The sequence below is a fragment of the Cervus elaphus genome, chromosome 5 (genome assembly GCF_910594005.1).
Source record: "Cervus elaphus chromosome 5, mCerEla1.1, whole genome shotgun sequence".
Lineage (NCBI taxonomy): Eukaryota > Metazoa > Chordata > Mammalia > Artiodactyla > Cervidae > Cervus > Cervus elaphus.
The window spans coordinates 90,592,041-90,615,823 of record NC_057819.1 but is presented as its reverse complement, the minus strand read 5'-3'; the positions used below and the strand labels follow the sequence as shown (position 1 = coordinate 90,615,823).

Genomic DNA, 23,783 nt, shown 5'->3' with positions numbered 1-23,783 from the left:
GGAAAGTCCACGTGGGATAAGTCTCCAGCTCAACGGTCAGATCAAGAAAAATAACCTTTTTTGGTCTTTTATTCCTTTTGGTTTAAAAAAATTTCTGGTTTCAATGTTTTTATTTAAAAACGTTTTTCCTTCCAGTTTTATTGAGATAAGATTGACACATGGCCCTGCATGAGTTTTAGGTGTACAGCCTGATGATTTGACTTATATGCATCATGAAATGGTTAGTACCATCAGTTTAGTGAACATCCATCATCTCGTATAGATGCAGAATTAAAGAAATTGAAAAAAAAATTTTTTTTTCCTTGTGAGAAAAGTAATTTCTTAACCTTTTGGGTCACAGAGTCAATCCTTTGCGATCTCCTATTGGAAACTCAGGATTACTTTTCAGAAAAAGGCACATATGAGCAAGCTCACATGGGCATGTGCACACACACACACACACCTACACACACTCTAAAACTTGCCATTAGGCAGGTTCACAAGCTATAGCTAATCCACGAACCCTTGTGAACAGGTGTGATGAGGGCCTTGGTTGAGAGAAGTCAGTCTACCTGCAAAGGGCATTTTGAGTGTGAAAAACAAGGCAGGTATTCACCAGGTAGACAGGATGCAAGAGGCCACTTCAGCAGAAACAAAGGTGCAGAAGAGTGAAGGGTAATGGCTGGCAAGTTGGTTAACAAAACTGGCCCATGAGGTTTAGGACTGTGTGTGATTGTGTAAGAGATCACTGTAGTCAGACCATGGAGTGATTTAAATGCAAAGAGAAAGATTGGGCTTCATCCCCAGATGCTCTAGGAGGCCAGTGGGGGGCTTTAAATGAGGGAGCTGTTGACAGTTTTGAGTTCTCAGTGACTCATCAGGATGCAGTGTGGAGGGGCAGGTGTGTGCGGGGGATGAGACCAGAGGCCAAGAGGTTCATTCTGAGGTGGAAAGAGACGAGTCTGAACAGAAGCGAGAAGAGGGCCACACAAGGTCTCATTCAGTCCCCAGAATATGGCTACGAGGAGCGGATTGTTTTTAGGCTTAAGTTACAGGCTCAGAACGTGAAGGTCCCCCCCCACAGGTGGTAGAGGCAGAATTCAGAGTGAGCCTGTGCCATCTCTAATGCGCTTCACTTTTGCCAGGCTGGGCAGGAGCTCCGGGACTGTCTCTGTCTGGGTCAGCCACTTGGTTTGTGGGGAAGAGGAAGAACTGAGCCAGAACAGATATGGAACGGATAAGGGGCCCGGGTGGGCTCCACTTAGATCCACTTCTACATCCTTTGTACCCCATGGCTTTCAGGGTCCTCTGGTCTCTGTTTCCTGGATGGGGCTGGAGGATTTCTAATCCCAGAGAGGACCTTCCAGCTCTAAAGCTCACAGAATCTTTGAATCAGGGCCTAGGAGGGGCGGGGGGTGGGGTGGGGGTGGGGCTATGGGAGGCCGTGGGCTAGGAGCTGTGGGGAGCATAGCTTCCTCATCTGCTCAGACTGAATTTGCCTGTTTGTAGAAAAGGGAGCAGAGTCATGAGTCTTTCTGTTTAATAGAATACAACTTGGGGACTTCCCTGGTGGACCAGTGGTTAAGACTTCTCCTTCCAGTGCAGGGGCTGCAGGTTAGATCCCTGGTTGGGGAGCTAAGATCCTACATGTCTCCTGGCAAAAAAAAAGAAAAGAAAAGAAACAATATAAAACAGAAGCAGTATTGTAACATTCAATAAAGGCTTTTAAAAATGGTCCACATCAAAGAAAGCATTTTTTTTTTAAATAAAAGAATCTAATACAAGTGTTATAAAATCTAAAATGCTATTTTGGAACTGAGACCAATGTCCCTCCAACCTCCCTTGTGGACTGCAGGGCCTGCAAGGCAAAGGCAGGAAGCTGCCCTGGGACCTGGGGAGGCAGGAGGAGGTAAGGATGTGTGTCCCTCGCCTCTCCTTTTCCGCCATCTATTGGCCATCTCTGGGATTGCAGGGTCCAGGCCTGGAAGCTTAGGCAATTCCCCAGGGAATGAACATCCTTGGAGGTGCTGGCATCTCTGGGGTGGTTAGGGTGGAGAGAGGCATCCTGGTTAGTTAAATGGTAACCTAATAAGGTCCTTTGGGTGATAGGTAATAAAATGGCACTTATCCCTTCAAGAGAGTATTTCCCTGTTGAATTGGCCAAGCCAAGTTTGCACAAGAAGGATGGATTGGAGAGCAGGATGGGGGCACTTTCGACTCTGTTAAGATTACATTCTAACTCTTTGTTGAGATTATTTATTTCTGTTCCTTCTTTGCCCTTCTCTCCCTTCATCGCTTCCTTTCAACCACAAAAGCACCAGTTCTGAGGGTTCTCCAGGGTTTAGTACATGAAGATACTTAGTAGACTATAAAGGGCTTGCACATACTGAGATCCTTATTAATGTCCCAGCAGTGTAGCCTGGTACACAGAGTCTGAAACTTTATATAGATGGGGAGACTGAGCCTCCAGGACTCATGACTACAGGGGTGCAGGCCCTTTGGGCTTTTGCACAGAGCTGTCTGTCCCCTTGGCCTGAAGAACTCTTCTTAAGATCTTGTCTCTCTCTTTTTTTTTTAAGACTTTTTTTCTTGATACGGAACTATTTCTAAAGTCTTTATTGAATTTGTTACAGTATTTTGTGGTTTTGAATTTTTGGCCACAAGGCCTGTGGGCTCTTAACTCCCTGCCTTGAAAGATGAAATTTTAACCACTGCACCACCAGGGAAGTTCTGGGTCTTCTCTTGATATTCAAATGTCCCTCCTTTAGGAAGCTTTGGCCTGATTCTCCAAACTAAAGACTCCCCTTCCTGAAACATAGCCTTGATTTTAAATCACCTATTTTTTCTCTTCCCATAGGGTTTCTTTTGGGCTTCCCTGATAGCTCAGTTGGTAAAACATCCGCCTGCAATGCAGGAGACCCCAGTTAGATTCCTGGGTTGGGAAGATCCCCTGGAGAAGGGAAAGGCTACCCACTCCAGTATTCTGGCCTTTTACCAGATTATGTTACGTATGTAATTATATGCTGGTTGATCACCAGACTCTGTAAGCCCTGGGAGAACAGTAGTGTGTCTGCCGTCTTCATGATTGTATTCCCAGTGTACACAGCAGACAGTGCTGGCCTGTTGGGTAGTGAAAGAATTAGTGGCTGGATGACCGGGTGGCTGGCTGGAGGGCTTGCCCTCTCGCTCGGCTCCCGCCCTGTTCCCTCCGGTGACCTGACTGTGTTTCCTCCCCTTGCAGTGAGCATGGAGTTTGGGCGGGCCGTGTGGCTGCGCTTCCACCCGTCAGCTTACCCCCCCTGCCCTCACCCGAGCTTCGTGGCGCACTTGGGTGGCGTGGCTGTGGGCATCACCCTGGGCGTGGTGGTCCTGAGGAACTACGAGCAGAGGCTGCAGGACCAGTCGCTGTGGTGGATTTTCGTGGCCATGTACACCGTCTTTGTGCTGTTCGCTGTCTTCTGGAACATCTTTGCCTACACCCTGCTGGACTTGAAGCTGCCGCCGCCCCCCTAGAGACCTGAAGGACCTTGGTCCGGGAGAGAAGGGAGAAGCAGCATCAGCCAGGAGCAGCCGTATTCTTTTTCTCATCACCAGCTCAGTGAGGCCAGAGAGGAGAGGACAGGAGATGCTGCGCTGCTGTAACATTTGTGTTCAGATCTGAACAGGCAGTGGAGGCCTTTTTCTGAAGGCACCCACTGGAGGAATTGGATATGGCTTCTGTAGTTTTTCTAGACTGTTCTGAGGACCTCAGGCCAGGGTGAAGGCCTGGGGTGAGGTGAGAGTGGCCGTCCCCTGGGGCTGGCCGTGTCCCATGTGTTCAGGGACACAGACTGGGCGGCAGCCTTCTTCACCCGCCACCCAGAGGTACCTAAGAGGGGAAGGAAGGCCCGCGGCTGTATAGCCAGGCAGGCCCTGTCCAGCCCACAGGTCACTATGGGCCAGGACTTGTTCCCTCCAAAGCTACTGGGTATGGAGCTCTGGAGTGGAAGGGGGCCTGGTGGTGGAGGATGGTCAACTTTGGTCAGGGCTGGGGGGGAAGCCAGGATGCCCTCCCATGCCTGTTGGTGGGCACTGGGGTGTGGCCTCTCAGGCCTGGAGAGAGCAGAGGGAGATCCTATGGCTCCAGGACCCCCTTGCCCTCAGGGTACCTGTGAGAGGAGCCCGAGAGGGAGGCAGTAACTTTGTTCAGGGCTTCCCCAGTGGCTCAGATGATAAAGAATCTGCCTGCCGTGCGGGAGACCCAGGTTCGATTCCTGGGTCGGGAAGATCCCCTGGAGAAGGGAATGGCTACCCACTCCAGTATTCTTGCCTGGAGAATCCCCGTGGGCAGAGGAGCCTGGTGGGCTACAGTCCATGGGATCACAAAGAGTCCAACAGGACTGAGCGACTTTCACTTTCACTCCCCTCCTCACCACGCCCCCTACCCCCACCCCCAGCGACTGGGGGAAGGGAAGGGTATTGGCTTCGGACTTCTCCCAAGTGCTGACATCTCACACCACTGTCCGGACATCCGTCCCCTTTTGTTCAGGGTCTTTTCCTCCCCTTCCACTGCCCACAGCCCCCAGTGTGCCTGCCTTCTGCTTGCAGAGCCCATGTTCTGGTACGTGCGTACATGTATGTGTGTGTGTGCATGCGTGTGTGTGCACATGCATGGTTTGGTGGGCAGGTGCACATGTGATGGGAAAGATGATGTGAGGCCAGCTGGAGGCTGCAGGGGAAGCCTGCAGAGGGCGGGGGCTGTGGGGGAGTCTGCCTGAGAGGATGGAGGGCACAGAGACAGGAAACTCTCGCCCCCTCCTTCCCCACCCCCGTTCTTTCCCCGTGCCTCCCTGAGAATCCCTGACCAGCGGGAGATGTGCTGTGGTCAAGGGAGACCTCAGGCCCTTCCAGGGACCTTGAGGATGCTGAGGTTTCCCTCCCCTTTGCCACGTTCTGGTCTGACTCCCGCCTAGAAGAGCCTTCCTATCTGAAAAGATTCTGTTTGTCTCCCTTAGGAGGGAAGGAGCTTTGGGGGTGCAGGAAAGGCTGGAGCAGGAATGTTGGGGCCAAGTGTCCTTTTGAAGTTGGAGGGCACAGGGCCTCCAATTCAGACAGGAAGCTGCTCCTGGAGAAGAATCGGTGGGTGCTTGGGGGAATATTGTAGGTGAGGAGGGCAGCCTTCGGATGCTCAGAGCCGGGAGGGCACAAGGAGATGGTCAAATCTGCGCCCCCACCCCAAAACAAGTGGCAAAACAAGGCTGAGGCAGTGATCCCCTGCAGGAGCTGGTGCCCACCCCGAGGGGAGGGTGTGGGGAGGATGGCCTTGTCTCTTATGCTGCCCTGGGGACTCCGAACACTGACAGCCCAGGGGGCTGCGTTCCTACAGGAATGGGGCCGCCTCAAGCCTGTCAGAGCCCTTACGTATGCTAAGGTCCAGAGCCAGCCAGGCCAGGTACTGGGGGGTCTTGGGCCACTGTGATCACCCATAAATGGGCAGGGTCCTCCTACCCCGGGACACCCCTACTCACCCCTGGGCTACGCCAAGCCCTGCCCTGTCTTGGCCCAACGATAGATTGTTCTGGTCCCCACGTATGGCTCCCGAGGTCACGCTGCACTTGTGTCCACGCTGTGCTCAGGACACCCTGGGGTGATGGGCCCGGGTTTTTGGCTGAGCCGTGCCAGTCTGTCCCTGCCAGCCATCCTCCGCCCTCCTGAGAGCTAGGTGTGGCCAGAAGAGTGAGCTTCTTAGGAGAGGGGACTCTGAGCTGGAAAGGGGGCTGAGAAGACGTGGGCAAGGACGGGGGTGGGAGGGACTCCGTCGTGGGCTGCCACCCCTGCTGACCCTGAGTGATGCTGTCCCTTCTGGGAGCAACAAAGGCTGCTTGTGCCCCGCTGGGAGGCAGGGCATCACCTCCATCCTGGCACCTGGGCGCTCTGGGATGTGGTGGAGGAAGTGGAGACACTTCTGCCTTTATCTGCTGTGGTCTGGAGTGGGGGGCTTCCTCTCTCAGGCGTGGGAAGACTGTGAACAGGAAGAGTCTAGAAAGCCCGTTAGGGAGGCACCCAGTTCTTCAGGGCTTCAGATGGAAGCTTGTTACCGAGAAGGACTGCGTGAGGCAGAGGTGTGGAGTTTGCCCTGCGAGGCCTGGGAGGCGCTCAGGGTTCCTTCTCTATACCCTCTGCCGCCAGCCCCAGCTGCTGCTGGTCCACAAGCCACCTCGAAGTTCTTCCTTGTGTTCAGCGCCCACCTCTGCCGCCTCTCCCGACCACCTCATCCAAGCAGGACCACGGAGTGGTGGCAGGGGTCACTTCAGACGCCCTCCAGGTCTCCAGCCCAGGGCCAGCAGACAGCTGTCCGGTAAGAAAGGCTTACTTTTGGGGGTCTGGCTTCCTCCCTGGCAGGCCCCTCTGTTCCCACACTCCCTCCTCATCCAGTATGGCCACCTGACCGGGTGCTGAGCAGCAGAGGGTGGACTGAATCTTCAGGCTGTGGAAGCCAGTCAGCCTTTTATCCACAGGCTTCAGAGATTGAAAACTGAAGGCTCCCCAAACAGCAGCCCCGGACTCACCCCCTCCTTATATGGAAGAGCAATCACAGAAACTGGGGAAAGGAAAACAAACCTTCCAAGGAGAAATTTCATTCTAATGACACCATTCATCATTAGTTTTTTAATTAGGAAAAGCTCCCGGATGAGGCGGCTTTGCCAGCTCATAGGGTTCTCAATTTCCACGAGAACCATTCTTGCCCGGAGGATTAGTGGAGTTGGTGCTCACCAAGCCCAGACCTCCCTGCAGTGTCCAGTTTCGTTGGAAAATAATGCCGATTCCCGGGTACAGTGGAAAACCCTTTCCTGGCATCATTCATGGTCCCAGTGCTGGCCAGAAAGCTCCAAAACTCCTCTGCCTTAAAAAACTGCCCAACCCAACACCTGTCTTCCCCCCCAGGACTGGAGTAGGTGGAAACAAAACTAATCCCAAGCTGCAGTGTTTGTTTCTAAATATTTTTGTATTGTGTACATTCTGTATATTTTTGTTGTAACATATTATTTGAGCACAGATTCCATTAAAGATTTTTTTTTCTTTAAGTCATTGGTTATACAGTTATTCTCACCAGTTCCACCAGTTACCCAGGACGGGCTGGCATTGGAGCCTGTTTCATCTCGGTCTGGGTTAGGGTTGGGGAGGGAGGGAGAGTGGACCACGGTGGGGGTGGGTCTGTGATGTCTGCCCTACGGATGGGGCGTCCGTGCTCAGCACTGGTCTTCCCAGCTTGGTAGTTCTTGACCGTTCTTGAATACAGTTCTTTTGAGTGGCTGATGAAAGCTATGATTTTTCTTCCCATAAAAATGCACAGACAGACAATTCTATGTATAATTTAGAGGGAAAGGGCTGTGAGTAAGGAAACTCATCTAGGGTTTCAGGTCATGAACCTCTGTGCCAGCCGTCCTGGTGGGTGCCTGGCCTTCCCCTTCCACTCTTACACTGTACCCCGATGAGAGCTTAATATTCTATTATTATTGGATGAGTCTCCTTCAAAATATCCTAAATACTTCCTTCATTACCCCAATAGCCCAGTCTTTCGGTGTTTTTTTTTTCTTTGTTGTCATGCAGGATCTTAGTTCCCTGACTAGGGACTGAACCCATGCCTTCTGCACTGGAAGCATGGAGTCTTAACTGCTGGACCACCAGGCAAGTCCCTAGGGCTTTCTAGGGGCTGTCAGCACCCTGATCCTAAAAAAGGAATAGGAATGTCCTCAGGGTCAAAGAGCACAGACAGCTCACATACAGAAGGGGGAAATAAGAGGAGCACAAATGTTAAAGGTAGTCTGGTGCTTGGTACATTTAATAATCAAGTGGGCTTTGACTGGGTGAAGGCTGAGAAGGTGAATCATTCTCATCAGTTTCTCTAAGCTAATGGCAGTGTATGTAGTTTCGCCATTCATAGCTTTCGGTGGAGGATTAAACTACCCTGTTAAAATTCATGGTGGGAGTTGTTTCCTGTCATGTTTTCACATCAGTTTCATTTACAAATATTTCTAAATGCTTTCTGGAATGGCAGAAGTCATCCCAGAACAAATTTTAGAGCATGGTTCAGGCTCAAGATCTGGGGCCTGTTTGGAGTGTGGGGAACAGAGTCCAGAAAGTCGCACCCTGTCAGCAGCCGCGGTCCCGGGACTCAGTTCCCAAAGGTAGGCTCTCTTGCAGCCGGCAGTCGTTAAACCAGCTTTGCCTCTGGCCTCCTACCACTCCGCTCTTCACTCTTGCTTCCTCCCTTCCACCAGCTTCTCATTCTTCCTATAACTTAAAAATTACCGATAATAAGGCTAATTATACAGACCACTTAGTGGGTACCTACTATGTGCCAGGGCACTGGGTGAGCCACTTTCAGTCTTATTTAATTGCACAGCTACTTGAAGTGGGTATAAGTACACCCATATCTACACATGAAGGGAAGGCTTAGAGAAGTTCAGTAACTTGCCAGGAGGATCACAGCCAAGACGGCCTGGTTCCAAAGTTCATGTGCTCAGCTCTCGGGTGTTTGTATAGAACTTTAAGGACACTTAAGTTTGTAGAAGCGTCAGGGCGTTTGTTTAAAGATATAGTCTAAAAAAAAAATAAAGATCCAGTCTAGTTGCCCGAGGCCTGGGGCCATCTGGTTACAGTCATGAACCCTGGTGTATTTGCTTGGTGTTCACTTAACAGGATCTCCACTTTGTCAGCCCTCCAGAGGTAGTGCACAAGAAAATTCACAGCTATCAATTAATTACTGCTCCCTATCACCGCCCCACCAAACCTGACTTCCGAAATGTAGCATTTACACTAACTTAGAGTGATATGAAGTCTGTGAGGCACACTTAAGAAGTTTAGCGGGTATAGGACTGGAGCTGCCCTCTTAGGCTTCCAGGTGGAAGGACTTCGTTGAAGCCAGTGGGGTTTCCATGACAGAGAAGACACATGGTTAGGAGAAAGGTAGTCCTGGTAACTGAATCTTATTTCTGAGACGCTTGCAGGCTTTCCTGGCATTTGGTGTAAGTAATCCTCTGGTAAAGGACAGGCATTCTGTCATGGTTAATAATGAAGGAGAGTGAAAAGAATTAATTTAGGCCATTGAATTAGACAGGTGTAAGCGTACTGGATGATGAGTAAAACACTGTGATGGAAATTGTTCATATACTCTACCTAATGCCTCCTGTAGGTTGCAGAAAGATGTCTCCTAGCAGGCGATTTGATTTTTTTCAACAAATTCCTTAGCCTAACAAGTATAATTTCCCCCAAAACTTGTTGTGAATTAATAAAAATGTCAGGCTGGAGAACTGAGCCCACTGAATAAAAATGACTGTGTTGCTGAGAAGCTAAGTTTTATTATTATTATTATAAATATAATTATAGGTAAATTGAGACCATTTTTGATCCATGGCAAACATACACTTCCTGTGTGTATAGCACACAGATAACACACAATGTATTCCACACTTGAACAAATGCTTTTTAAAACTTTGAAAGTTAATATATTAGCTTATTAAAATTTGAGTATAATACATGTTTTTGGTCACAAGCTCTGAGTTTCTTCTCATGACCCACAAGACAGCTCCATGTCACTATTTTCCTTTTCTACAGCAGTGATATACAGTTTATCACACACTTTTAAAATAAGACTGTATTGTATATAACTATGTGATGTCATGAGCCTACATTACCAAAAATATATATAAAAGTACATATAAAGAATATGTAATTATGCCTTGACTCTATCCATCAATGATTTGAAGCAGGTAATAAATTTGCTTTTAAATGCTATTTACAACATGGACTCTTGAATGATATGTGAATTTGAAAATGAAAAACATATGTTCCAGACTCAAAATGTTGATGTCCTAATGTTATTTATTTAAAAAACTGATTTCCAAGTGGGCAACCCTACCTTAGAAAAAGTCAGATTCAAGGGTTGTGCCATAAAATAGCTTGTTTCCCATAGTCATTCTGAATGCTATAAAAAAGATGGTACTTGGATTTTTTTCTACACTGACTACAATCTAAGTTATTAAAGTTTAAAACTATATGAAAGCCTTTATGAGGATCCTGAATTGTATTTCTCATTAAAGAAAAGAAATGGCTCAGTGAGTCATGTCTCTAGATTTCTGTAGAAGAGAAAGCAGAAGGCCATTGTCAGTCATCTTGAAAGTTAAAACTCAGCACTTAATGTGAATTTAGATGAGTTTAGGAGAGTTTTACGGGCTTCTGTTCCTCTGAGCATCCTAAGGGCAGTGAGAACAGACTTCTGATCTTCCAAACAAAAATCATTATCAAATGGATTTATTAAAGAGCTATGCAGAACAAACTGGAGTCATGTGTGTGTAGCTACAGTTGGCTTCCATGGGAATTATAAATGGCTCTAACACAGGGCACTTTCAGTTGATTCAGAGTAAAACAATATAAGGCTTGTAACACATGTACAGAAAACTAAAATCAATGTGAAGAATCTCTGTGTGAGTTCTTTATGTTTGCTTGTAAAATTGATGTACTTTGTTTCTTTTTTAACACTCTTTTTAAAAACTCCAGCATTTTCATATAAAAGAAAAAGAGAAATTATAGGCTCTTGGCAAATACCTGTGAACAAAAGAATGAAGAAAAGTGATCGGGCCACTTCTGCAGTAGCTTTCCATCAGAGATAATGTCTTATCTTGAAGCTAGTGCACCTATTTTTAAAGTTCATTTAATTTCTTACACACATGATTTATTTGCATATTGACATAAAAGCTGCCTTCATCATCCATGCCATTATCAATTGGACAAAAAAATCCATCAAGCACCCACAGGATGCAGAGATCTGTCTTTGAAATGGTGGCATGGTGTTAATCTGTCCTAAAACTAGGAATAAGTTTTTTGAAAGAAGCTATAGTACATTGAGGGATTCCCTGTGGCTCAGTGGTAAAGAATATGCCTGCCAACGCAGGAGATGAGGGTTCGATCCCTGGGTCGAGAAGATCCCCTGGAGAAGGAAATGGCAACCCACTTCAGTATCCTTGCCTGGGAAATCCCATGGACAGAGGAGCCTGGCGGGTTGCAGTCCATGGGGTCACCAAAAGAGTCAGACATGAGTTAGCAACTAAACAACAACAACAGTACCTTGAGAAAGAAGTATTATGATTTTTCTGTGAGGGAAAGTTGCTAAATACTGCAGCAAACTTCTCAGAGAAGCCGCAAAATCACCTCTGAAGGTTTTAAGCAACAATTCCCTGAAGCTAGAACTTACGGGACCAGCAATGTAAAAATTTCACAATTCTAACATACATCTATCTATGACTGTGAAGATGTGCCTCAGATTTATACATCTAATTAGGCTTAATTTTGAAAATACAAAATGAAAAAATCTAGAATGTGTTTTCAAATAATCTGAAATAGCAATCCTATGACAGTTATAAAAACTACCACAGTTTTAAACACCACGGCTTGCATGACTTCACAACACAATCATCTCTAAATACGTCATCAAAAACTCTGGGCAGGAGCTTCTTTCATAAATTCCTCGAGGACAGCTACCACATTTTTGGCTTCTGGCATTTCTTCGTGTTCCACTTTAACAATCTTCAAAAGGATATCTCCACTACCACAGTTCTTTAGGAACATGTAACATTTAAACAAAGCATAATGATTCATTTCTGCCTGCCGGATAAATCTCTTCAAATTATTTGTGTCTTGTATGGCCTAGAAAAAGATTACCCAGTTAAGTATGTGTTCAGTGAGATAATAATGAAGCTTGCAAAAGATCTCCTATCCAGCTGAGAACTCAACTATATGTTAATAAAATGTTTGCCTTTTATTTCAAATATTTTAATTGCTAATATGCTTTGCCCTTGATAGAACAAAATCTTTTACATAAAGTAAAAATACAAATCTCCTAAATAAGGTGACAACATGCCTCCCCAACAAAATTCTGAACCTTTAGGCGTGAAACTACGTTTTTTGTGCTTCCCAACTAAGATATGCCATAAATTATAAGACTGAAGTCCCTAAAATATAAGTAAGGATTCAATTCAATTTATTGGAAATGCAATGATACATACAGAGGCCACTGAAAAATATAAATGAATGCCTTCTGAAGATTCTAGCTCTTGTTTGTTTTTCAAAAATTAGAACATTATTTTAATTATTATGAATAAGGCTTACAGTGCAAAAACACAGAATAATGCAAATTTATGTTTAAGACTTGGACTTTACTTGACTATTCATCAAAAAATATAAAGATACTGTTTATATATAAAGAATGACAAGTGATACCTTTCATTAGTATTGCTTTTACTATAGTGGATACATTTGCTCCATCAAAATGTCTTTCTGTTTATTTGCTAATAGTAAACGAACATGAAAAAATGTTCAGCCTGAATAATAATTAAAGACAGATTTGAATAGCTATGGAGTGCCAATATTAAAGTAATAAAAATAAATAAGACTGATAAAAAACTGTTATATTAGGTTCTGCATAGAAAACCCATACACATTGCTGAACATTCTGTAATTTGTTCCCATTTTTTTTTTTGAAGTGCAAGCTCGCAATCTGTAATAGAAACCAAAGCATTCAAACCCTTTGACTTGGTAATCCCACTTTTGGGAATATACATTAAGGTAATAATCCAAATGAAAAAAATACCATCTAGCAATGCTCCTTCTGGGCATCTCTCTGAAGAAAACCAAAGCACCTACTCAGAAAGATATCTGCAATGCCGTGTTCCCTGAAGCATCACCAACAACAGCCAAGACATGGAAGAAACCCAAGTGTGAGCTGATGGGTGAGTGGACAGAGAAACTGCGGTAAATACACACAGCAGGATACCACTCAGTCAGTGAAAAGGATGAACTCTGCAACAAGGGCTTCATGCCAAGAGAAACGGATTCAACAGAGAAAGACGAATACCACATGATCTCTTCTACATGTGGAATCCAAATATATATATATATTTATGTATATATTAAAAAAACAACTCATGGACTCAAGAGTACAGACTGGGGCCACCAGAGGCAGCAGACAGGGAGTGGGAGAAATGAGGGGACTGTTCTGGTTTTGGTTGAAATAAACTGAAATTTTTATATACAAATAAAATTTGTGATACACCATTGTCACCTGTCAGACTAGCAAAGATGAAAAGTTTAGATACCCAGTGGTGTCTGGGTTTGGGGAAGCTGGCACTTTCAATGCTGTTGGTATAAATGGAAATTGAGGATTATAGTTTTGAAAGTGTCCTAGTTAACAGACATAGCTGTGAAGCAGATTTGTTTCCTGGTCACTGGTACTAACTAAACTTTAAGACAAAGACTATATATGGCACTTGGCACACAGCCAATTAGTTACCTTTAGTTTAAAGTTCTCCAGGACTTGTCGAAAAAGAAAAGGGTTACCTCCTTCGGCACCATTCATAAAAGCCTGCATCCAATCCGCACAAAAGCGGTTGCTCCCTATAAAATAGTTTAGAAAAATGAATAAAAGTAAAATCATAAGACATTTATTCTGCCTTTCTTTGTATTTTCTTTTTTAAATTGAGGTATAATTGAACCATATAACATTAGTTTCAAGCACACAGCACAAGGACTCAATATTTGTATACATCACAATGTTCTGTCCTCATTTATAAAACGCTTACAATGAATTATTTAAGACTTCTGTATCGGTCTAAAAAAACCTTAACTCACCACCTGGCTAAGAAATACCAAAATGGTCACGGCTTCCACGTGCATCTTCCCAGCTGCATCCCCCTATTTTCCCATCAGAAAGGATTATCATGCCCATGTCTTTCTTTAAACTTTTGCCACATACTTTATCTCTAAGCCCTATATAGTATAAAAAAATTTGCATATGTTAAAACTGTACTTTTCTTTAATGGCTCTTTCACTATATAGTATGTTTGGATGCTATACGGAGAGATATAGCTCTAGTTCACTCATTGTCACGGCTGTATAGTATTCCATTGTATAACAGCTTATCAGTTCTCCTGTTGACAGACACTTGAGTTGCTTTCAGTTCTTTACTATTGCAAACAGTGCCCTTATGGACATCTTGTATTTGTCTCCCTGTGTACATACATAAGAGTTTCTCTATAAACCAAGGAGTAGAATTGCTAGACATGTCATGATTTCCACGTTTCTAGAAATGCTACTGTTTTTGGTGATTTGGGGACAAACATGTAAAACTGCGCGAGGCAGGGAGGATAACTTTGCGTCGTTTGTTCTCAGGCTGTTCCCAGGGTTGCGGCTCACCTGCATTGTGGAACTGAGGCTGGGAGCTGCTGCAGTCAATGATCACAGATTTATGCTGCTCCTCCGTCATGGCCATGCACAAGGATGTCATGGTGCCTTCGTGAATAAGGCCTTGGAGACTAGCCACGCTCAGAAACCTGCCACACACACAATCTTTTTCCACAAACTATATTACAGGATGGGAGGGAGAAAGCAAATTCATTCTGCATTGCGTGGTAGGGGAGTTAAAAACAGAAATATCAGACTGCCTGTGGAAAAGGTTCTCTCTTTGCAAAACTGTTCTTTACCTGTGAATGTCTCTCTTTGTTTTTTCATCTGATCCTTTAACCTCAACAGGAGTATAACTCAGAGCCTATGAGAGAAAAACAATGCCCAGCTGATACACGTATGCCAATTTTCCTTGCAGAGTAGCTAGTGACTGAACGTCGCCTCCCCCAAAAAGCACTGCACCAGACCATGTTTGCTGGGCACCGCCCCAGAGCTCTCCAGAGCTGTGTTCAGCTGTTCACTGACGGTCGGGAACCTAGCCTTACCACCTGGGCTTGAGAGGCTGTCCAGCCTCAGCTGCATCCACCCACACATGAAAAATGAAAAACCTAGCCACTTACTCGATATTTTAGTGAATATTTTATTTGGACATTTTTATATAGTTAAAAATTACTTTGGATTTCCGTTTTCCTTCTCAAATTGTTTTAGAAATCACATCTCTCCCATATCACTTCAAAAAGTAATTATTGTAGAGAGTTCCCTGGTAGTCTAGTGGTTAGGATTCAACACTTCGACTGCTGTGGCCCGGGATCAATCCCTGGTTAGGGAACCGAGTTTCTATAAGCCGTATGGCACAGCCAAAAAGAAAAAGAAAAAGTGATTAAAATGTTTTATTGTATTAGAAGATAGTATTCGCAACTCTGCCTTCGTAGTGTAACTTTCTGGATCTGTGTAAATAGAGTGCAGTGTATCCTTATTGCAAGCATAATCTCAATGAATATTCAGAGGGCAGGTAGAAGTAATAAATAATATTCAGAGAAAATAAGTATGTCTTTAAATAAACCAAACTCTGCCAAAGTGATCCTCAATAAAGGAAATACTTTCGTTTGGGCAATACTTACAGCATGTAGCAGAAAAGTGAGCTTCTCCTGAAAGAGATGGACCACCCTTTGGATGGGGCAAACAACATCTGCAAACCAGCTGCTCAGGTAAGACTGGATGTGGTTCTCCCCACCGCTTTCCTAGATTAAGAGAGAATGTCATTTGCTTTGATCTAAGCCCTCACCTTAATTAATGGACTTAACATTTTCTTCATGATACTCTTGACAGTGAAAAGAAACGGGGACTGACACCTCCTTCTTTTTTAAGCTAATGACACCAATTAAAAAAAAGGAATTGTAGGAATTTCCTGGCAGTTCAGTGGTTAGGACTCTGCCCTTCACTGCCAGGCGCCTGGGTTAAATCCCTGGTTGGGGAACTAAGATCCCACAAGCAGAGAAGTACAGCCAAAAAACAAAAAAAGGAATTGTGACATAACTTTGCTGGGCTTGTTAGGCAGAGAGGGGATTAATTCAGTACTGCATTAAAAAAAAACAAACTAAGACATGCATTATATAAAATGAAGAGACTGACTTAATAGGGTTCCATGCTATTTCTTCACTGAAAGGAGTTAGGGCATTTACATGTCCATCTCCTCCCACTGTGCTGTGAACTCCAGGAAATACTCTCTTAATAATCCTTATCTCCAAAAATTAATGAATAAAACTTCTTTCATTTAAGGGGAGGGAAAAAAATCCTCACCCCCCACTCCCAAGCATCTGGTACAGTTTCTGCAACACCCATGGATGAGCTTATAAAGTGCCTGTTGAACCACTGAGGAAAGCAGACAGCTCACTAACACTTGAAAGTGAACAGAGGAGGACACAGGCCAGCACATCAAAGTGCTCAAGCCCGCCCCGCTGTGGTCAGACACACTGCCGGGGACCCATCCAGCTTCCTCGGCTCTGCTGCTCCCTAGGGGCTGGTGGGAGAGCCCCATCCTGGGAGAGCAGCTACCCTAGACGCGCTCGTATCCCCGGCTCACTCCGAGGCTATCACTCCCCTCTGTGCTGCACTGTAAGCACATGCACGACAAGCAAAAGGAATTATTACCACCTGTAATGGGTAGAAAATTTATGAGTTATGACTTAACTCCCACAAACCAAATGCATAGTATCTAAAAGGTATGGATAAACGAATCGATATGGATGTATCTAATTCAGAAAAGATCGATTAATGAAAAACGGGATGTTTCTAAATATCTTTGAGGTTGAGTTCAAGGACAGTCATCCCGTTGCACAGCATGTCTCTGGTGCCAGCAGCTTCGCAGGCCATTAGTTCTGCCCAGAGTATAAATCTTACGTGTCTAGAAATCAGGAAAGGAGCATCTTCTTCCTTGCTTGGCATGTTACCGTACACCTTTGAATTTAATGGGTTGAATTTTTCATAGATACAAAACATCACAAGCAGTCTTGTGAAACTTAGAGGACTGTGTTCCCTGCTCCTCTTAACAAGCACTTTCCTACTAGCCCACAAAGTAGCACATTTTCAGAATTTAAGTGTCTGTGCCCACTTGGATGATTTGATAAGAACAGCAGTCACATAATGTTAGTCATTTGGGTCTTTAAAAATATTAATGCAAAAAATAAAAAAATAAAAATATTAATGCAATCATCTTACCTCACAGTTCATGTTATTTTTCAGCCCTTGAATGTACTTATCCAATTCAAGCCTGAAAGTATGTTCTTAAGGAAGTGATAAAGGGTGAATCAAGACAGGGTTTTATCTCTCAAAGGGTAATAGGAAAATCTCTTAAATGACTGTTAGTTAAAACAAGCCAAGTCATGGGAATTTCTTGGCAGGCCAGTGGTTAGTACTCCATGCTCTCACCACCCCGAGGGCTCAGTTTCAATCCCTGGTAGGGGAACCAAGGTCACACAAGCTGAGTGGCCAAAAATAAATAAATTCATGATAAAACAAGTGAAGACAAACTGGTCATGTGAAGGTATGAAACTGAAGTTCATGCATAAGAGGTAGAAAGGCTTTTTGGAGGTTGGCAGTGATAATCCTCTACTTGCTTGCCAGCATTTCCTTCCTGATATCCTCAAAGACCAAAGAAAGGATATAGCTCAAGTCCTTTTTCAGACCCTCCTAAAAAACAGACCACATACTCTGAAGACTTCTGCTCAGAGTCCATTGATGCTGTTTGGGGAAGCGGTTTTTCTTGTTGGAAAAGGCAGTAATAACAACCGACTCGGTAACCTGGAATTCTAGAAAAGAAAGAAAAAGCTAAAATGCATTCTTTTGATAACTCATTCATGTAGTTTTGTAGGCTCCTCTGAGCCCTGGTCATCCTGATCTGGCAATATCGTTAGACTGCTTTGTAGTTCAGAAGCTCCCAGACTTCTCCTTGGTTTACTGATAACAACAGAGGAAAGTGAACATACATCATTACGGGCTTTAGCTAAAGCAGCACCTAACAAACACGGAATTTCTTTGAATTCTTCTTATGTGAAAAATTCATACAAATTTCACTCTTGTTCACAGTTTACCCATGTTGACATGGTTTACCTGTGTTTTCCCTCCCATAAACATACATGAATCACTGAAGCGCCAGGAAGATGTGAAGTGTTGACCCTGTGGTCTTACCTTTGGGATGTGGCCTCATACTCCTGAAGGGACTTGATGCCAATATCATGGTCTGAAGTGAACTACAATCACGGGGTGTAATGGAAAGATGGCTGGAATTCAACCAAGGACACCTATATTTAAGCCTGAACTCCATCAATGTGACCGGCCTTAGGACCTTAACTTCTCTGAGTTTATTTCCTCATCTGAAATAGGAAGTAAGGGTCTCTGCTTTATCACTCCTTTGTAAGGAGAAAGGCATTGAAGCTTGTGAAAGCACTTCACAACTGTACACTGTACAATTTCAGTTTTGGTAATAAGCTCTTTTCTCCCAAGTACAAGACTAAATATGTACCCTTAGGAGGAAGGGTCTCTGCCATTCAGTTAATTCCATTCCTCAAAAGTGTGTGTGTGTTTGTGTGAGGCCCAGGGCTCAGCTGCCAGGAGACAAAGATGAACTTTGCAGGTCTAGCCAGAGCTGATCTTTTGGAGTTTCTCATCGCTTTCCATATTAGCTCAGAAATAAAATCTCAGGACACAGCACATTTTACACTTACCTCAGCTCTACAGCTGCAACATTACCCAGCCCTTCAAAGACTGCTCCCTTAGAAAGACGCTTCGCAATGAAACTGCGTAGCTCTGGTTCCACTTCAGATGGTAGATTAGTATCTACCAAGGAGAGGCTTGACAAATGAAAGACACACGTTCCTTAGCAGTGGACTCTGCATTTATACCCCGTAAGTCAGACACAACATTGCTAAAAGCCCTCACTAAGGACTCAGCAGAGTTTTCCATTTGACTCCTGTTGGTGAGGCTTCTAGGGATGTATGTCACCAAGTACAATCTGCCTCATCCATTTAAAGTGGTCCTATCTTTCTAGCTCATTCTCTTTAGTATTATGACTCCAGTAGGACCACCCCCCCAAACCCACGGACCTTCCCTCTTTTTCACAGTAACCTCAAGTTTCTCATCCTCACCTCCCTTCTTGCCCAGCTTAAATTCTGTGGTCAGTCATTACGATCACCGCCCCGCATACATTTTCATTCAACCCCTTTGTTTTCACCTCGTATCTGCTTAGCAAGCCTTCAGCCCTGGTTAGTCCCGTTCTCTACCTAGCCTGCACCTGCACCCATGCAGCTGAATGTGGCTGGACAAAACCCCACAACCACAGCGGCTAGTCTCATTTTAAATGAACCACCACTAGCCACCAGTGGGCCCTTACTGCTGCCCAGCTCGCATGCCATTTCCTGGTTCACTCTCTTCTACATCACTGTTTCATGCCTCCTCTCCTTTCCTCAAGCCTCCCACTACCCACTGCCCATGAATAAACACACCAGCTCAGTGATTATTTATAGCCTAAACACAAACATTTCAGTTTGGTTGAGATTAGTATATGAACAGAAACTGTAATTTGATTATGTAAGATTTTCCATCCCCAAATTTCCCAACAGAGAATATGAACCCAATATGCCTCACATCTTTGGTTCCATATTAAGGAAAATTTCAAACACTGAAAAGTAGAAAGAATAGTATAATGAACCCACATGTACCTACCACCCAGTTTTGACAATGATCAGCTTATGGGGGAAGGAAGGGATAAACTGGGAGACTGGGATTGACACATACACTCTACTATATATAAAATAGAGAACTAACAAGGACCTACGTACAGCACTGGGAACTCAATACTCTGTAATGGCCTATATGGGAGAAGAATCTAAAAAAGAGTGGATATGTATATCTGCATAACTGAGCCACTTTGTTGTACACCTGAAACTAACACAACATTGTAAATCAATTATATTACAATAAAAATTATAAAAATTTTCGTTCTCATCTGCACTCCCCATGTTGTCCATACCCTCCACCTCCCAGACTTATTTTGGGCTTTTTTGTTTTTAAACTTTTTATTTTGTATTGGGGTATAACCGATTAACAAACACTGTTGTGATAGCTTCAGGTGAACCGCAAAGGGACTCAGCCATACACATACATGTTTCCATTCGCCCCCAAACTCCCCTCCTGTCCAGGCTGCCACATAACATTGAGCAGAGTTAAAAAACAAAACAAAACAAAACATTGAGCAGAGTTCCATGTAGTTCTACAGTAGGTTCTTGTCGGTTAAACATTTTAAATATAGCAGTGATTACATGTCCATCCCAAACTCCCTAATTATCCCTTCCCCCAGTCCTTCCCCTCTGGTGAACTATAAGTTTGATCTCTTAAGTCCCAGACTTATTTTGAAGCAAGTTCCAGACATCATATTATTTCATCCCTAAACATCTTATTACATATCTCTAAAAAATGAGGATTTAAAAAATATATATGTATGTATCTATAACCACAATACTGTTACAGCACCTGAAAAATTTCTTAAATCATCCATCATCCAGCCTCTCAGTGAACATAATATTTTTGTACTATACCCTACTTTGCATCAAGTGTTGAGGTTCATTCATTCCTTCCCTTAGTAAATATATATTAAACGTCGACCCTATGCCAATTACCTATCACTCAAGGTTCTAGGCACGGAGACATCAAGGAACAAAAGACAGCAATCATTGCTGGCTTGGAGTTTACATTGCAGTATGCAGCAGCAGAGCTATGAAAGGTATTCAATGCGGGGGTGTGTGTAGGGAGAGGAGGATTTTAAATTTCTTGATATTCATATGATATTGAATATTTACTGGAGTTCAATCAAGAAGCTTAGAATAACTGGCTAATCAACATGGTGCTAATCACCAGGGTATGTGGATCTTGAATAAATGAATAAAGGAAAATAAGATGAGGTTCCTAGAGGTGAAGTGGGCTTGATGGTTTCATTCAGGGAAAGCTGAGGGCAGATAAGGTACCCACTGACATCTGCATGCCAGAGATGGCCTTAAAGAGAAAAGTACATACACGGCTTATGGCCAAGCTGTTTTTACCTGAAATCATCGCCAGAGGGAGTTTCTGCATTTGTGCCACCTGGGCTTCCATCATCGCTGTCCGCTCGCTGCTGCGCCACTCTGCTCGCCACAAAACCAATTCAGTTATGAACTATGGGCTCTAAGTCCAGCGGAGTATGTCCTCCCTCCCCCAGCAAGCAAGGAAGGGGGCAAACAGTCCACTAAAAATGCTGCAAGGTAGAAATGCTTGAACCCCGTCCTCCTCCGCCTAGCTTCAATGACAGGGAAAACCCATAAAACAGCCACTTAATGCTAGAAGATATCCTAAATTAAATATCCAGAAATGTCAAGGAAACTTTCTCTTAAATACACACTTTACAGGGAATTCCCGGGCGGTCCACATAGGACTCGGCACTTTCGCTGCGGGGGGAACTAAGATCCCACAAGCAGCCCAAACAAAAACAAAAACAGACTTTACAGGGCCAAAAGAGCCCCAGGAAGTCGGCTCGGGCGGAGGGAAAAGAGGCAGCAAGGACAGACGGTAACCAGAACATGGGGATAGGAAAGGGGGGTGGGGACGGAGGAAAACGGGGAGACAATGACAGGAAGGACAGGGGGGATGGGGATTGACTTTATTGAGCGTGCGAAGCACTGCGCTAAACAAAAGGCAGAGGTGACAGGAAGGGGCTTCTCAGATGTCAAGGACACAGCGCTGAGGCATGGGAGGACCAGGCGCAAAAGTCCAGGATTGGGGGCCGGGAAGTACGGCGTGAGGCGAGGAGGGCCCTGAGGGCCAGAGACCTTGGCTGGGAGGGGAGAAGACGGCGTTTGGGAGCCGCCAAGCTGCGGAACCCGGAGTGGGCTGCGGGGCCGGGCGGCGGGGCCGGGGCGGGGCCACAAGGGCGGCCGGGCGCTGCACCTGCTTCCGCGGTAGCTGTAGAGACAGTAGTGGCTGCTGGGCGGCGGGTCGAGTCTCCGCTCCTCGGCGGAGCCGCCCTCTTCGCTGCTCTCTAGCTCCTTTTCATCCCCATCCAGCGATTCCTGCAAGGAGGGGAGCATCGCGGCGACCTCTGAGCGGCCCTGCGTTCCCGCCAAACCGCTCCCCCGCTGCCGTACAGTCCTCTGTGGCTGGGCTCGTCCGGCTCCCCGTCCTCGCGCATCTGCGTTCCGCTGGTTTCCCGGGCTCTTAGTCGAAAAAGCTGGAATGCCTCGATTTTTCTGTCTTCTTTTTCTCACATCATTCAGGTCTGTGCAGAAACGTCACTTCCTCAGAGACAACTTCTTAACCGCCCTATGCAAAACATCCCCCTGGCACCTCCACTGCAGTCGCATCAATCTCTATCCTATCCCCTTCTATTGCTTAGTTCTTCATCTCAGTTATCACCCCGACAAGATGTATTTGTTCACTGTCTCTCCTACTAGAATGTCATCTTGTTCACTGCTATATCCTCTGTCCTAGCCCGTGCCCTGTGCGGCTCAAAAACTGCTGAATTAGTTTTAAGATTTTGTAACGTCAGAAAAAAGAAAAGATTTTTGTAACGCCTAGGCATCTTTTTCTCGCACGTTTTACCTTATCACCATATTAAAGATAATAAAGTACACCTACATCCCATAACTTTATATAGAAAAATAGTAGCTAACATTTATTGAGCGTTTTCTGTGTCAGGACTTTTCTAAGTGCTTTACAAATACTTATTCATTTAATTCTCACAACCCCATGAGGTAGATATCTTTATTATCCCATTTGACAGAAGAGTAAGCCAAGGCCAGAATTAGTGGACTTGTCCACTGTAAAATAAGCTTGTAAGTGGCAGTGCTCTGTCATGTTCCATGCTTTGCCACCCTGTAGACTGTTGCCCGCCAGCCTCCTCTGTCCATGAAGTTTTCTAGGCAAGAACACTGGAATAGTTGTCATTTTCTACTCTAGGGGATCTTCCTGACCCAGGGATGGAACTCTCATCTCTTGCATCTCATATATTGGCAGGCAGATTCTTTACTACTGGGACACTTGGGAAGCCCTAATAAGTGGCAGAGTGGCTTTCAAACCCACTGACTCCAGAACTCAAGACCACAAAATTGAAGATGACTTGACCTAAAATTATGTCTTAAAGCCATTTATTTGGACAGTTAATCTCGGGGTTTTTTTGTTTTCACTTTAGATCTTTAATTTCTTACCACAATATTTTGGTTTTTCAGAGTATAAGTTCTGAACTTTTGTTAAATTTTTGTTCTTTTTGATGCTATTAAAAATGGAATTTTCTGAATTTCATTTTCAGATTGCTGTTGCTTGTGTATAGTACAATTGATTATTCTATATTGACCTTTGTTTTAAAATTTTATTTAATTGAAGGATAATTCCCTTACAATATTATACTGTATATTGATTTTGTATTGTGAACTTTGCTGAACTCTTATTAGCTCTAGATTTTAAAAAAATGTATTCCTTAGAATTTTCTATATATAGGTGTTTCTGTTTTCTAGGGTTCCAGTTAAAGTATCAAAGGCTGAGTGGTTTAAATAACAAATTTTATTTTTTGGGGGCGCTGTGCACCTTGGGGTCCCAACAGTAAAAGTGCTGAGCCCTAACCACTGGACCACCAAGGAATTCCCTAAACAACAGAATTTATCATCCCACAGTTCTAGAGTTTTAAGTCCAAAGTCAAGCTGTCAGCCAGGTTGGTTCCTTTGGAGAGCTGTGGGGAAAGAGTCTTCTAAGTTTCTCTCCCTGACTTACGGTGGTTGTCTTCTGTATCTCTTCATATTGTTTTCCTTCTTTGCCTAACTCTGAGTCTTACACACAAAAAAATCCCTTTTTGTAGTTAGTGGTCCATGCTTTCACTCCAAGAGGCAGGGTGCAGCCAGAAAAAAATGTGGGTGGGGTGGGGGAGTTGAAGTAATTTACACAAAGTCACAGAGTAAGTATGGAGCTGAGTTAGAGTTGAGTTTTTTATAAAACATTTTGGCTCAATAGTGAGAACAGTGGATTGGAGACTGAGAATGTGACAGTAACCTGGATAAGAGATCAAACTGGTC

The 23,783-nt window shown here is 44.5% G+C and overlaps 2 protein-coding genes across 5 annotated transcripts in view; one reads left to right on the top strand and one right to left on the bottom strand.

Annotated features, from left to right (window-relative positions):
- Positions 1 to 4,286, top strand: part of RHBDL3 (rhomboid like 3) — a 50,784-nt gene extending 46,498 nt beyond the window's left edge. For 3 of the 4 annotated variants that reach the window (XM_043903084.1, XM_043903082.1, XM_043903083.1), the window contains one exon: positions 3,221 to 4,286. In XM_043903084.1, coding sequence (XP_043759019.1) covers positions 3,221 to 3,500 — 280 coding nt within the window. In that variant the 3' untranslated portion in view covers positions 3,501 to 4,286. Of the gene's footprint in view, positions 1 to 1,834; positions 1,889 to 3,220 lie in introns of all 4 variants that reach the window. The other variant, XM_043903081.1, reaches the window with a different exon arrangement.
- A 5,014-nt stretch (positions 4,287 to 9,300) lies between these two features.
- On the bottom strand, positions 9,301 to 21,968 carry C5H17orf75 (chromosome 5 C17orf75 homolog). Its single transcript, XM_043903079.1, has 10 exons — positions 21,670 to 21,968; positions 20,790 to 20,870; positions 18,420 to 18,545; positions 17,361 to 17,504; positions 16,915 to 16,972; positions 15,318 to 15,437; positions 14,496 to 14,560; positions 14,209 to 14,345; positions 13,307 to 13,410; positions 9,301 to 11,664 (listed from the first exon to the last, which is right to left on the bottom strand). Exons 1-10 carry the CDS (start codon positions 21,807 to 21,809, stop codon positions 11,449 to 11,451), a joined length of 1,191 nt encoding a protein of 396 aa, XP_043759014.1. The 5' UTR covers positions 21,810 to 21,968; the 3' UTR covers positions 9,301 to 11,448.
- Positions 21,969 to 23,783: the final 1,815 nt, after the last annotated feature.